Below are 16,358 nucleotides of genomic sequence, written 5' to 3' on the forward strand. Positions count from 1 at the left end.
TATGGGTTTTCCTCAACACATTATCAAGTTGATAGCCAACTTGTACAGGTATTGGGTTGACTGGCTTCAGGTTAGAAAGGATGTATACTTTCTCATCACTTGTTTTGTATATATGCTGAGGACATCATGCAAAGTATTGAATGAGCTCAAGACAGGAAATAGAATAGGTGGCAGATCGATCAGTAATCTGAGGTATGCTGACGATACCATACTCCTCTATAATGACAAGGAAGAACTAGAATTGAGTTGAAGTCCTCTGATAACATTATCAAGATCAGTAATAACAGAGGACTTCGACTCAATTCTAGCAAGACAAAGATTATGGTTCTCAAAGGAAATACAAACAGGGAAGGTCTTGAGAAACAAGTGTACCTTAATGGAGAAAGAATTGAGGACGTCAGCAAGTTTGAGTACTTGGAATCCGTTATTAACGTGAAGAACTGCTGTCCAGAAGAAGATTTAGGAATGGCTAAAACAACAGTCAGAGACTTGTCTAAAATCTATAAGGATGGATCTATCTCCATGGGAACAAAGTTGAGGATTTTGGATGCAGTTGTTTTTCCAACAACCACTTATGGATGCAAGATCTGGAACCTAAAGAAGTCAGATAAGAAAAGGATAGCTGCTTTTGAGATGTGTTGTTACAGAATGTTGAGGATATTATATACTGAAAGGCATACAAATGAATGGGTGTTAGAAAAGATCAGTAGAACTTTAAGGCTCCTTAAGGATATTAACAAAATAAAGTTAAAATATTTTGGACACATTGAAAGGATGGAAGGAGGACTTCTCAGAAAAGTAATAGAAGAAGGTAAAGTTGCTGGAAAAAGAGAAAGGGGTAGACCGTCAATGAGATGGATGATGTGTGTGTGTGGAGTGACTGATCTTCAGAGAGTTGAAGCCTAGTGATTATATATGGGCACCAAAGCATTGGAGTGACCATACAGTATCTGTGGACGCCCAATGAACAGATAATGAACTTACCATATACAAGTTATTAAATTACAGTATGTGAGAAGAGTGACTAATGGTGGTCTCACTTTCGTCATGCTGAAACAGGTAGATACATTTTTCAGGCATTTGCTAATTTTTATTTACAAAATGCTAATTTTATAATAGTTGAGGGGGGAAAAAAAAAAAAAAACAAGGAGGCTTTAATTTGAATCCATCAATATTTCCAAGTCATATATTTCAGACTTCAAAAACCTTCAAATTTTTAAACTAATCTGAGAATAACTATTGCATTGGAGTTACCTTGGTATGGCACTACTTAAGACATTGAACTGTAGTCAGGAGCCCATATATAATCACTAGCCTGAAAACTGTCTCGAACTTTTGGTTTTCATCAAAGAACAGAAAGAAATCATAAGAGCAAGTTTCTTAAATTGTGTTCCTCTGAAACTTAGAGTTCTGTGAAAACTTGTAGGGGGTTCCTCAGAAAATACAAGTTTTTTTTTTTTTTATAACTATTAGATACACTTTCTGAAAAAAAAAACTTCAGTGAATGGGGAAAATACTATTTTGCAAAACCATGCATGTGTGAGGATGGCCTTCATCATTACTTGTGGATGACTTACCAGGTATTACAGTGCAATGAAAGCATTAAGAAATTTAATAAATAATACAGCAGTATTTAATTATACGGGTAAACAGTGTACATCAGATTACTTTCTAAAACAAGTTTTTTTCAATGATTTTTGATTAAAATATTTTGCATTTAACAGTTCATTTGTATAATTTCTTTTCTGATAATTATAATTGTTCACTGACTGAGAGTTCACTTATGTGAACTTTCTGACATGGAACTGCTATTGTAATTTAAAAAAGAGCATACAAAGGCTTGTTCATTCACAGCACTAATGTGTCATAGCATAATCTACCTGCTGTGTATGAAATCATATCATGTATTTAAAAAAACACGATGAAAAGCTATCAAAACAAAAAAGATATTAAGAGTCCATCATTATTTCAAAGCCAAATTTTGAAACTTAATTGAAACTTTGAGAAAAAGCTTAACAGAAACTCTCAGGTCAATTTTGAAACTTTTAAAGGAAGTTTCCAATATTTGGCTTTGATATAATGATGGATTCTTAATATCTTTTTCCATTGGTGAACATGCCCAAACCATGACATCCGATGGCTACCTGGACAACTTCAAGCTTCCGACGCTGTGGAAGTACTTCGGTGGTAACCACTGCATGTTTCAGCATAACAATGCTCCATGCTATACTGCACTGTGTCTGAGACTGGTTTCCAGAAAACAAAATTGAAGTGCTGGACTAACTGGCTCAGAGTCCAGACCTCAACCCCATTGAACATCTTTGGGACGAATTAGAATGCCAAATTCACTCCAGATCACAGAAGCCATCATTAGCAATGGAGGTAGCTTTGCATGAGAAATAGAAGAATGTTCCTGTCACAACATATCAGAAATTGGTTGAAAGTATGCCCTAAAGGATAGCTGCTGTCATTACAAAAGGTAGTCAGTTCCACTCTGTACTAAAAATGCAATTAAAATGCATTTTTTGACCACAACTAGATGTCCAAATACTTTTGTCAACATAGTGTGCGTGTGTGTACCCACATTCAATTCTGATATCAGACTTAATGCCAAACTTTCCTTCAAAATATGATCTATATAGGTGATAAATAACAGTGGAGTTATTGTGTCCTCATCTCACACCAGATTTAACAAACCATCTTCCTGTATCTCCTTCAATTCTAACTGCTGACTACTATAGCACTATGTATTTGATATAACATCCCATTAACACCATACCATTGTAGCTTCTGTCTTTGTGCTCTGTCATATGCCTTTTCCAGATCTAGAAAACTCAAATAGATCCCTGTTATATTCTCATCAATTTTTATGGTTGTTCAGTGAATGCTGTAGTGGATGGTTTCCTCATTTCAGATTTCTTTCTAAATATTTAGAGTACCCAGTAATCTGTGCGTTTGCTTACACTCTTCCTATATATTAACAATAACAGTATACTTTAATCTTCTTCCTTATTCAACAAACCTTGCCATGCTCAAGTGATTCAAGATCTTCAATAACTAATGTCTTAACACCGATCTCCTTACCATTCTCCAGTGAAGTGAGGACTACTAATTGTATGATCAAAACACAGTTCTGTCTTATTTCTCATAAGCAGGATCTCACTTCACTCTTCCTTTACTTTGGATAATATCCAGTCAAGGTCAATTTTTTTTGGGCTGACTTACACGTCTCATTTTATGACAAAATCACATCACAGTCTCCCAAGCCTCCAAAAAACTTGGTGTCCCCCTTCTGCTTAAGATGCTACTTTTCTTCTGTAAAATTCCTAACAATAAATATACTCTAAAAAATGCCAGCCTGGATGACCAAGTGGATAGTGTCTGTACTTTCTCTCTGACTTGCAGGCTATGGGTTTGAATCCCACCATGGGCACAAACATTTGTGAATGCTTTTTTAGTTGGTAGATGTCTTCGTTGCTCGATGTGCAAAATCCACCATCCTGTTTAGTGGAGGCTTGATAAAGTTCAATTGGTTTGGAAAGTGCCATGGTTGATTTCCACAATAGGGTTTGCAGATTATTTATCTCTAAGCCTACCCATGTTAGTAATGTATAAGTTTACAACTTTTTGTGGGTGGGATTTACATAAAAAATAAATATATAAAAGAGGATAATCCCAACACCCACTCACTTTAATTATTTTCTCACAGATGCTCTGTTTCAGCACTGTCTTTTCTATAGGTGTTTTCATTGCTCCACTGAACTGGCCAAATCATTCTTCTACTTTTCTTTAAACAGGTAAAAACATCTCCTGGTCAATATTCATACATTCGGCTTCAAATTTATCAAAACAACTTATCCTGCTTTCATTCAAATTTCCTCTGTCGTCTAGACCAAGACTCTGAAAAATTATTAAACAAGTAGCCAGAAAAGCAACTGTAATATAAAATATAAAAAAGAATGCACTTGCATGCACTAGAAAGAGAAAAAGACATCAGAAAGAAGGAAACTGAAGGAAATGATATTAGACCTGAAATGTTTAAATATCAATAAATTAAAGATACCAAGAAATTATATACTTGGTTTAATCCTTTATCCAAGTGCTTTGCATTATGGGATACTAAAGCAAGTAATGTGAAGTTATACGAGTTGCCCCAGTCCTGAAAATAGTTCAAGGGCAAACTTGTTTGCTTACACCTGGATAAAGGATTAAACAAAGTATATAATTTCTTGGTATCTTTAATTTATAGTATAACCAAGTGGAAAAAACTTCCACCTATTCTCTAATCCAGAGTAGTTTAAATATCAGTTTCCTGCTCTATCTATCTCTCCATTCCATCTGTTACAGACGGGTTGGGTCTGCTCCTAATGAGGAGTCACAGTGAAATAATGCGGCCGGCACGCCACTCCTCTGCTGCATCCCTAATGGAAGTATTCATGACTGTAGTCCATGTATGTTCACGGGGCTGGTTTGCCTGTTTGCAGGATGAAAAAACCCCAGCTAAACTGGGGGAAAAAACCCTACTGCCCAAGACCGGCTAACTTGGCTATGGCTGAGGAAGATCCTTGAGCTCCTCACGTCTCCGATGAGAATCGAACCTAGGACACTCCTTCCACAGGCATATGGTTGCGAAGGCGCACAGCCACTAGGCTAACCGCACAGACCAGTTTCCTGTTTACCCTTAAATCAGAGGTATGATAGCCCAAACACAAAGTCAGTATCAGTTTCCTTGTCAAGCCTGATTTGATCAGTCCATTTATTACCATGATGTGAAGGCTATAACAACCAGGGAAAAGAGAAGGAGTAGCTATAGTATTCAACACTAAATATGAGGTTAATCTTCTTGAATGGCAGGCAATATCAAGTAGAGTGATGTGGGCAAATATCAGAATGCAGAACGACAATGAGATATTTGTACCTATGGTCCCACAGAAGGTTCTACTAAAGGTAATGCAGGAATTTTTTGAGGTTTCAGAGAAAGCAAATGACAAAATGAAAAAGGAAAAGTTGGTCCTTGTTGGAGATCTAAATAGAGAGTAGGAAATGATTGTCAGAGATACAAAAATATTTTGGGAAAATTTGGAGAAAAGAACAAAACTAATAATGGCAAATACCTGTTGGATTTCTGCTCAGGACATGGAGTGATTATTACTAACACAATGTTCCAACATAGAAATGTGCAAAAATTCACATGGAGAGAAGAGGCAAAGAATAAAAGTCTCATTGACTATGTTATTGTCGATAGTGATGTTTTCTCCCTAGTGCAGGACACAAGTGTACAGAGGATTTGAAACTGGAAATAATCACCATTTAGTCTTGAGCAAGATAAAACTGAATTTCATACTGAAAACAAGAACATGTAAGAAAGTTTTAAAGTGAATAACAGTTGAGTAGCTCTCAGACATGAACTATAGACTAAAATACACAAACATTATTCAAGAAAAAATTAAACGAGTTTGAGAACAGGAACCAAACCTTGGAGATTCAGTGGCAAGCACCGAAGAAAACATTGATTGATTCAGCCAGAGGCTGAATGGTGAGATTGTCTTAAGGATAGAAAAATCAGAACTCTATATGTTGGACATTGGAAGTTAAAGAGGCAGTGAAGAAAAAGAAGAAAGCATATCAAAAGTTCCTGGGAAATAAGTCAGCTTGTGCTCTTGGAGAATACAGACACATATGTAGGAAAGCGAAACACTGTGAAAAACTAGCTAAACAAAAGTCATGGGAAAACCTTGGTAAGAACACAGAAAATAAATATCAGGAAGGTCAAAATATTTTGGGGGCTGTTGAAAAATCTAAGAAATGGAGGAAAGAGTGCTGGGAAAGGAATTAGGGATGATAAAGGTGGCATGAGAACGGGAAAAAAAGATATCCTTGATGTATGGAGTAATTAATTTGAAAAATTGCTAAATGAAACAAGCAGTGACAGAACAGTGGTAAAACACACTCAACAGACATGCAATCAGGAATACACATCCATACTAGAGGTAGAAAAAGCCATCAAAAGCCTCAAATGCGGAACGGCAGTGGAAGTAGATGATATTCGACCAGAAATGAGCATGGGGAGAAAATGAAAATTAAACAGCAAAATAAGAAACAAAGCATGAAAACAGGTAAGTCAGGAAGTAACAGAAATCAGGAAAGTGACGTTGGTTGACACTGGTAGTTATTTGGTATGGTGACTATAATAAAACATGCTGTTGATGAGTGAGTTATAACTTTGAGTTTTCCTGAAGCAAAAATTATAATATAAAGGAAACAATTCAAAAAAAAAAGAAGAGTAAACGAAACTGTAATTGTAGTAGGTACTAACGACTTAACTAGCGATAAGTTCAGTAAGAGAGAGGATATGAAAGGGTTGTTGGAAGAGGAGAGAGTGAAGAGTGAGAAAGTGAAAATCGTTAGTATTTTACCTCAATATGATAAAAATGAATTAAGAAGGGCGATGATGGGAAAACAATTTGATGTGTAGGCTGTGTAGAAGGAATGGATGAGAGGTTTTGGATGTGTGGAGTGAGTTTGAGGGAAGATTAGATTTATATAAGAGGAATGACCTACAGCTTGTTGTGTTGGTATCAGGAGTTTAGAAAAACTAATAACTGGTATGAAACCTAACACACAGAGTTAGGGAAACTAATTATAAAGGAAGGAATGGTAAGAATGTGATTGTGAATCTAAACAAGATTTATGGATTAGTAATTCCAAGAATCTAGAGAACCAATCTGCAACCTATATACCATCCAGAACATGATGACAGAACCCCAACACAAGAAGACATTAATATAAGAGGACTGTAGAGACTGTGTTTAACGTAGTTCTGATATAATGGAAGGAAAGGAGAATGAGTGTAAGAGCAACAATGTTATATAACTGTGTTAATGATGGGAATGGGCTTTGTCATGGAAATTTTGAAGAGGAGAGAACGATTTCAACTTTTTGTTCATCTGGCTCGGCCCCATCAAATTTACGCAAAGATGTCTACATTTATAAGGCACTAGAGAAGAATAGAGATCTGCAAGTTGTCCAACTGTGTCATGCAGACAAGAGTATACATGAATGCCAAGAGTATCAGAAACAAAAAGGTAGTTTGTTGCCTTAGTCAATATGTTGGGACCTCAGATTGAACACATTAGTGAGACCTGGCTATCAGAATCAGACATACTAACTGGTATCGAATGTAAAGGGCACAGTATTTTTTAGGAAGGATAGGGAGGAGGGAGGTATGCTGCTAATGGTATCGGATGATTTCAATCCAGTTAGAGTTGAGACCTATGATTGTAGTACTACTACTACTACTAACAGTATTTCATGTGGCAGTAAATTTGAAGCCATCTGGTGTGAGGTGGAATCTAAGAAATTCAATTACATAGTTGATTTTCTTAGATTACAGACCTGGTGGATCGGTTGCTAGTGATGAAGAAATGCAACATGAAATAGACAAGATAAGCATGAAAAGAGTAATCATAATGGGAGACTTTAATTATCCAAATATTGATTGGGTAGTAGTAGAATCTCATGAGAATGAAAATGCATTTATTGAGCTGTTGCGGGACAACTTCCTCAAGCAGCATGTGACAGAAGGAACTCGAGATAAAAATGCGTTAGATTTGATTATAGTGTCAGAGGATGTTTCAGTTAAAAATGTAACTATTCTGCCTCTAGTTGGTGACAGTGATCATGCAGTACTCACTTGAGAAATGACTAAGTTTATGAATTTTCCATTCAGAAAAGGTTACATGCTGAACTAAAAAAGCAGGAAATTATGACCAACTGAGTATACTAAGTTCAGTGGAATGAGATTGGCTGATGGAAGGGGAGAATATGGATAGTGCATGGAAAGCATTTAAACAATATTTAAACGATGCGATATCAGAGTGTGTCCCAAGACTTCAAAGAATAAATAGAGTAGGAGTGAAATGGATGTGTAATTTTATTAAGGAAGAGATTTGTAAGAAAAGGATTATGTGGAAGGAATACCGTGTGCATAAGGCTGATGTTCATTATGAAAATTATAACCAGCAGGTTAGAATAGACAACTGTTGTCTCTTCTTCTTTGGTGCATCAATCCGAAAATTGGTAAATATAGCAGCACATCACAACATCCTGCCTTGTGACTTCCTTTTTATCTCTTCATAACTCTTAGTGACAGTTAGCATCATTATGTTATTTATATATGAAATTCTTGGTCTGCCTCGTGGCCTCTTTCCTTCTACAGTCCCCTCCATTATTTCTGTAATCAGCCCCCCCATGCCTCAAATGGTGTCCAATTAGGCTTTTTCTTCTCTTATTGATGTGTTTCATTAATGACCGCTCTTCATGAACTATATTAAGAATTTCTTCATTACTTTTCTTTTCTGTCCAACTAATTTTCATCATCTTTCTCCAGCACCAAATTGAAATTTGGTGCTGGATTAATTTCAATTTCATATACAACTGTTGTATGGAAAGCAAAGTCAGAGTATGAAAAGAAACCAGTTCTGCATGCTGAAGACATGCAGAGCCAGTTTTCAAGAATTTTATCGATATGCTGCAAGTAAAAGAAAGAATGAATATGAAAGAATAACTCTACTAAATGCAGATGGTGTGAGGGTTACAGATGCAGAAGAGGTTGTTCAACTAATGAGTGCCCATTTTGTTAAAAGCTACCAACCTGGTGTATGTGACATTGATTTCACTGCTCCCTCTTTGCCAGATGAAGAAGTTCAGGTGTATGAGGATAAGATATTAGAGCTGTTGCCCAAACTGAATAAGAATTCAGCAATAGGGACTGACGGGATATCAGCACGTGCTAAAAGAGAGTTCAGCTGAACTGGCTATTCCTTTGACCAGGCTGTTTAATATGAATCTCAAAACAGGGAAGATTCTGCAGGAATGTAAAGAATGTATGGCAATTCCATTGCACAAGGGTGGTGCAAAGACCGATGTATCCAACTCGACCAATTAGTATCTCAAGAGTGGTGGTGAAGATTTTTTGGAAAAATTGGTTAGGGCTACCATTCAGAAATGGGTTAACAGCGAATCTCTACTTTGCAATGAGCAACTTGGGTTTACTAAGGGAAGGTCACGTTTTAGCAACTTGTTCACATTCTATAACAATGTTACCACTGAACTAGACAATTGGAATGGATACACCATGATACTTTTAGATTTTGCTAAGGCTTTTGACAGAATACAGCATGGTAGACTGTTTCTCCATAAATTGGAGAATATGGGTTTGGATTATAGAATATTAGTGTGGATAGCAAAGACTGCAAGTACAACTCAAAAGATAATTGCAATGCTGAAACGAATACTCACATGTAAAGATGTCATTTTGTCTCTTTACAAAGCCTTGATAAAACCTCACTTAGACTATTGTGCACAGATCTAGCTGAGAATGAATGCTGCTAAGAAGGGAATGAGGGCTAGATTATTCTCTCATAGGGTGGTGCATGATTGGAATGGAATGCCATTGGATGTTGTGAGTGCAAGAAGTCTGAATGAATTAAAAATCGTGACAAGAAGTCACGATTTTTAGTGAAGATGGTAAATTAAATATGGGATAGACAACAGAATCAACAAAGCTAGTATGGTAGGAAATCAACTGAATAAATTTATATGGAATAAGAGAGAAATCAGTTCAAAACACTAAATTAGCTGTATACAAGACAGTGTTCAAACCAATTTTAACTTATGGATCTGTGAGCTGGGTTAGAAATAAAAACACCTGACCAAAGACTAGATACCACAAATATGAGTCCTAAAAAAGATTAGGGGCAGGAACAGATGGCATCAATGGCAATATCATATTAAAAACGAGGATATTAGGAAAGAACTTGACATTGTTAGCAGAGTTAATCTTAAGTGGTATGACACTTAACAAAATGGGAGAGGAAAGATTAGCAAAACAAGTGTTCTCTGCCAGGTTGGCAGGATAAAGACCCAGAGGAAGACCAAGATATAGGTGGATTTATACAGTAAAAAGTGCTTTAGAAGACAGAAATATAAGATCTGATAAGTTGGAGTCTTAACAAATAACAGATTGATTTGGAGGAAAATTGTTGATAGGAAGTTATTAATGATGTAAGTTTTTCATGTAGTACTATCATAATATCCTGCTCATTCCTTGAGTGTACATGTCAGGAATTTGAAAATGATGATTTCATCAACTGTTGCATTTTTATTTTGTAAAGTAGTTATAACTACATCATTCTATTCTGGTCTTCCTCTGAATCTTATTTATTTATTTTTGTCATTCCTGCTTCAAAACTTGTTCTGCTATTCTTTCTTCTCCCATTCTGTATAAATGATGAATATACAGTATACGAAAGACAAGAAAGAAGTACTATAGCTACTTCTTCCTTTTCTGATTTCTACTGCCTGAATAATCATTTTATACTTATTATTGAGAACGTTCTCGAATCTTCTCTGTAATTGTCTTCATAGTCTCAGTAACACCAATCATGTCAACTAACTTTGCAAGTTCCACTTTCCCATTAATGCTTCTTACACTGATGATGTCCGTCATCTCATTTCATCAATTCTGTTAAGATGATAATGAGAATACTACAGTCATCACACAGGCCATGGCCATGCACATCTTCCTTGAGGAAACTATGCTTACAGAGTCCAAATGAACTACTTACAGTGGACTCTACTGACAAGAAAGAAGAAATTCAATTGCTGGTGATTGTAGGTAATTTTTAACAGTTCAAAATATAATGTTGGCAGTTATGCCAGTTAAATATCAGCAGTACAACTTTCAAATTATATTTTTCAAAAATGAAAAAACTGATATTAACAAAAACCACACACACACACACACACGCATGCACAGAATTTTCATTACTCCTGACATGTACACTCAAGGGATGCACAGGGCACACAATGAAAGAATGCATCACCACAGCTTATAAATCTTGGTTTATATAAAAATCAATTATTGTCAAAACGTACATAAATGCAGAACTTTTATATATAAATCAAAATCGGTTAAAGACAAACTATGACATGTACTCAAAAAAAATAAATATCAGTCGCAAATTAAAATAATACCTTTGGGGGCTTGAATGGATATTCAGGAGAAAAATGTATATCCAGGAAGAACACTCCACCTTCATATACCGAACCTGGGGGTCCTAAGATAGTTGATACCCATTCATATAGATTATCACCTTTGGGTCCAGCACTAAAAGTTGTACATATACAAGAATGATTAGTCTAGCAAATATCTAAAACCAGTGGTCAAAATAACTAATTTTGTTGAAATTTAGGACCATACAATTTATGCGCATGTGCACACACAACACACACACCAGGGGCAAGTGTTTCATTTTAATACAAAAAAAAAAAAAAAATTAGTGCATTCAATATAGTCATCTATTATGTACTTGACATTTTCTTAAATTCTTGGATATGACAGATGCCACCTGCACACTGAGACTTGGTAATAATCACAAGAGACCACAGTACTGTTCATAGTACCTTCTCCATGCTGCAAAACCTTCCCTTGGAGGGATTTTTCCATCTAAAGGAACAGGTCAGTCACATGAAATCATATCCAGAGTGTGGACAGATGCCATGCAGTTTTCCACAGCTACCACATCAAAAGATCTTTGTGAACCCAGGGGAGTCAAACTCAGTGTGAACTAGGTGTGGAAACAGATTTATCTCCTGAAGTAGCAAATAGTGAAGTGACTGTTCAGATTTGAGAAATGATACAAAAACAATAAAAAATATAAATTTAATATAAAAAAAATTAACACTACAATATATGTTTCAAATAGCTTATCACACATATATTAGGTTTACTTGACATGCATTATTATTTGTGACACCTCCAAGGAGTCCAAAGACTCACTGAGGGGAGGGCACCAACTCTGCAACTCTCTAAGTCCACCATGTAATCCACCAACTACACTGAACTGCCATTACCATCATCTACACCAACACCATCTGCTATCCACCACCACTAGTATTTTTGGCTATAAATTGTGTGTATTCTGAAGGCAGATTTGTTTGCATGCGGGATGAAAAACCCTACTACCTCCATATACGAGATCAGCTAACTAATTAGCAATAAAATTTAGCATTTGAATACTTGACCAGTAATTAAATCTTAGAGAGACCATTAAACACTTGCACAACCTATTGCCTTTGATAACTCAGGGTTAAATCCTTACAAATGAGCTCACAACACAAACATATTTGATCATTCAACACAATCCACACTTCACTATGTGAGCTTTTCATTATTCATTAAAGTTCAAGCATTCAAGTTTAATGTTTTTGTATGCCAATATCCCATTGTTTCCTTTCTTCTTAATATAAAAGCACATTAGCTTACCTCACTTAATGCACAGGGCACATCAAGTGATCTTACTAAATTACAATTTAGTGTAATCACAGGGAGAAAGAGTTTGTCTTTTCAGTGGGAGTAAGTGTAATTCATGTATAAACAGTCTCTAGAAAGGCCTCAATTATAGCTGAGCTGGCATTGTTACTTTCAAACACAAGGAAGTTTGTCTTCTGTTAAGACTTCACACACTGTTCTCCACAGTTCATCAATTTTCATGGGTTCTTTGAAATATTATTAGCACAACTCCTATTTCCAAGAAGATTCGGCACGTTGGAGTCTTATGTACCATTTCACCATTTTTTCCTTCCTACTCACCCAGTTTTACTTAAGTTCTACACCTTGTAGTTAGGCTCACTCCCTTATTCATTGTGTGTGTGGCTTTTATTTTCATGGACTTCATAGCCATTCACCCAAAAACTGCCTCGAGTCAATTTTCAGGTCTAGGCTTGGCTACTTTATTTTTTCCGCACTCCTATCTCCCTCCACAGCTGCTGTACCTCATCCGTGCTCTTCCTATTTGCTGTGTGCTCTACTCTCTCCATTTGAGAAGCAATTACATATATTCAGGTCATGCGATTGCTCATGTATTCCTTAGTGCATGCTATCACAACTGTACCGATAATTTGCAAGGGAGATAATCAAACAATGTAACTCATCATCAAAGATGAGTCATATTGTTTGGTTACCCGCCCCCGCTTATTTTCTGAGAATTCAGGTAGTAAGATTTTTTCAATGCTCAACACTATTCTTACAGTTTCACAACATGGCAGTACAACAATACAATGCAGAATATGTCATCATCATAATTAGTGTTCTGGCATTGTGTCCAATGGCATATCTCAGCAAATTCTCTTCCTCCAATTTCCTGTTTCTTGCTTCCTCCTTCATTTCTTGATATCCTCTCATGCCCATTATATCATCAAGCATCATTAGTTGTCTCGTTCCTCTTGGTCGCTTTCCTTCAATTTTCCCTTCTATCATTCTTACTAAGAGAACTATTAGCTGTCTCCTCTTAATACATGTCTTTTCCAGTTATGCTTTCTTTGTCTTATGGTCTTTAGAAAATTCCTTTCTTCTTCAACTCTTTGTAATACTTCTTCATTGATAATTTTTTCAGTCCACTTTATTTTCTCCATAACCACATTTCAAATGCCTCCAACATTTTAGCTTCTTTCTTCCCAATTGTCTATGTTTCTGACCCATATAAGGTCATACTCCAAATATAACACATAATAAGCCTTTTCTTTAAATTTTGATTCATTTTATTAATAATTTTTTCTTGCTATAAAATGCGTATATTCCTTTGTTAATTCTTTCTTTTATTTCCATGCCACCAGAAATGAAATTAAAACCGATGTTAAAAACTGAAAAAGATGGTAGATTACCATTCCTTGGCATCCTGGTCAGATACCATTACAACTTTAAAAAACAGAACCTTATATAAAATTAAAGATGATAAAATAAAAAAACTTTGTATCCTATTTAATGGCTACACAAGGAAGTTGTTAAAAAAATTATTTTCTGATAAACTGTCCCATCAAAGTCCAGAAATTAATTACGGGGGAGACTATCTTCTTATTCTAGGTTGGCAACACATCAAGAGAAATCATCCAATTATTAAAACCCATCAAAGATAGAATACCCTTCAAACCAGCTGACATCTTACAAAGCTTCCTACATTCTTGTAAAGAAAAGATTACATTTTATAAACACCCTTGAGTATACAAGATCCTATATTCTGGCAAAATGGTCTACATGGCTCAAACTGCAAGAAGTTTTAAAATCCATAAATAAGAGCATGTAAGTGACAGTGAAAACAAGAGAAGGAAAAAAAAGAAAAAAGCAGTTTAGTTGCACAGTCTTGCAGAACATTGCGCTGCAGACTGAACATCTGCTTTCTTCATTTAGAGGAAAACACTTTCGCCAGAACACTCAAAGAGTATTCTGAGGTAATTTGTTCAAATGGTACATTAAATAGAAACCAGGGATTTATACTTGGTGACATCTGGAAGTCGAATTCTTGTATGTAATACAAAACTGTGCTATGCCAGCAATCACCTACAAGAATTACATAACAATATAACAAACTGTGTATAACATGTCTAACAATACATGTGACTAACTGTTCGATATCACTTTTAATTTATAAAAAATAATGGCTGTTTGAAGTGTTTAGATCTTTTTTTTTTTTTTGTTATGTTCCTTGTAAATCTTCTTGAAGATGCTATCAACCAAAGAAAGCAAAATATGCAGAAGTAATATTTAGTTGAATAAAAATCTAAGGATTTTAATTGTTTATATCATAGGTGGCCAACAGCAGGCCTGCGGGCCGCATGCAGCCCATAACGTGATTTTGTGCAGCCCACGGCAGGATAAAAACTATATTAAATTATATGTATTATCAATTTAGCTATTAGTTTCGACCGCAGATTTTCTAATTGATATACTAGTTATATTCATTATTTCTGATGACTGAAACAATTTATATTCTCAACACGGAATCAAAATTGCATTAAAAAGATTACTCAATATGTGAATGCACTTTCTCAACTATGAGGGCAGTTAAATCGTCACAAAGAAGCCGACTGACTGATGACCACCTTCAGGATTTGTTACGAATATCTTCATCATCGTTGAAAATAGACTTTGATGAACTTGTTGCCGGACATGAACGCCCACAGTGTTCTCATTAAGTTGTGTTACATGTAAAAAAAAACCAGAAATATGTAATTAAATTTAATTTAACAACTTATATTTAAACCAATCAAGCATTTTATATTGTTCTCCCAGTAGTAAAATGATTTAACAAATATAGTAATTCAATACATATAACTATTGCCTTGAAAAAATGCAGAGTTTATTTTTATTTAAGTTCTGTCTAAAAGTGTGCAGCCTGTGATGCTACCACTCATCATATATTGGCCCTCGTATAGAATGAAGTTGGTCACGCCTGGTTTATATAGTTGATAAGTCCTCATAGTTGTTATAAAAATGTAAAGACTTTATTAAACTTTGTATGAGAACATCACACAGAATCAAAAAACTATTACAGGTCTGAGAGACTATTTTTGGAGTTTGCATTAGCAATGAAATACTCCTTAATTAGTATGGCTGCATTAATTTGTCAATTAATGCAACTATACTTGCTTAGGTTTTATTATTATTATTCAGGCCTCCATAGAGTCAAAAGACTTATCGTAGGAGGTCCTTCCTAAGAACATAAAGTCTGCCAAGACTCATCGAGGGGTCCCCCCCCCCCCAAGAAACACAAAGTCTATCATACCACTCCTTAAACTCATTGACCGTTCTCGCTCTCACCATTCCATCAGGCAATGCATTCAACGGTTCAATCACCCTCCACACAAAGAAACCACTCCTCACCCTCTTGCTCACATTTTCCTTTTGTAACTTCCAGGGATGGCCTCTTGTCATCACTTCTTCCTGCTGTTCAACCAAGCGAAAGAACTCCCCAGTGTCAACCCTGTAACCACCTCTCAACAGTTTAAAAGTCTCAATCATATCACCTTTCCTTCTTCTATCCACCAAGCTCTGCAGTCCACATTCCCTCAGCTGATCCTCATAACCAAAATTGTACAGTCCTAAAACCATCTTTGTCATCTGTCTTTACTTTCCACAGTTAATTTATCCCCTTCAAATCCTGGGGACCAAATCTGAGAACAATAGTCTAAGTGTGGTCTGATCAGAGACTTATACAACGGAATGATAACCCTTTTATCTCTGCAGGTCAGTGTCCTTCTCATAATTGCAGCAATCCTCTGTGTTACCTTCACCACTTTTGCAATATGTCCCATAAATTTCAGGTTTCTATCAATCATCAACCCCAGATCTCTTGTCTCCCCTACTTCCTCCAGTATAACTCCTCCCATAGAGTATGCAGCATCCCATCGATGTTTCCCAAACCTCAAGACCTTACATTTTGCTGCATTAAACTGACACCCCCATTCATTTGCCCATCTATCTAGCTTATTCAAATCCTCTTGCAGGGCTACCACATCTG

The 16,358-nt window shown here is 35.9% G+C and overlaps 1 protein-coding gene across 2 annotated transcripts in view; it reads right to left on the reverse strand.

The window, feature by feature from the left end:
* LOC150109501 (ubiquitin-conjugating enzyme E2-24 kDa-like) overlaps positions 1 to 16,358 on the reverse strand; it is a 72,552-nt gene that overhangs the window by 23,739 nt on the left and 32,455 nt on the right. For both annotated transcript variants that reach the window (XM_090413344.1, XM_090413335.1), the window contains exon 4: positions 11,038 to 11,170. In XM_090413344.1, the coding sequence (XP_090269470.1) occupies positions 11,038 to 11,170 (133 nt within the window). The remainder of the gene's footprint in view (positions 1 to 11,037; positions 11,171 to 16,358) is intronic.

This window comes from Typopeltis vanoorti, chromosome 2 (genome assembly GCF_054136105.1).
Source record: "Typopeltis vanoorti isolate ZY-2024b chromosome 2, IOZ_Tvanoo_1.0, whole genome shotgun sequence".
In the NCBI taxonomy this organism is placed as follows: Eukaryota; Metazoa; Arthropoda; class Arachnida; order Uropygi; family Thelyphonidae; genus Typopeltis; species Typopeltis vanoorti.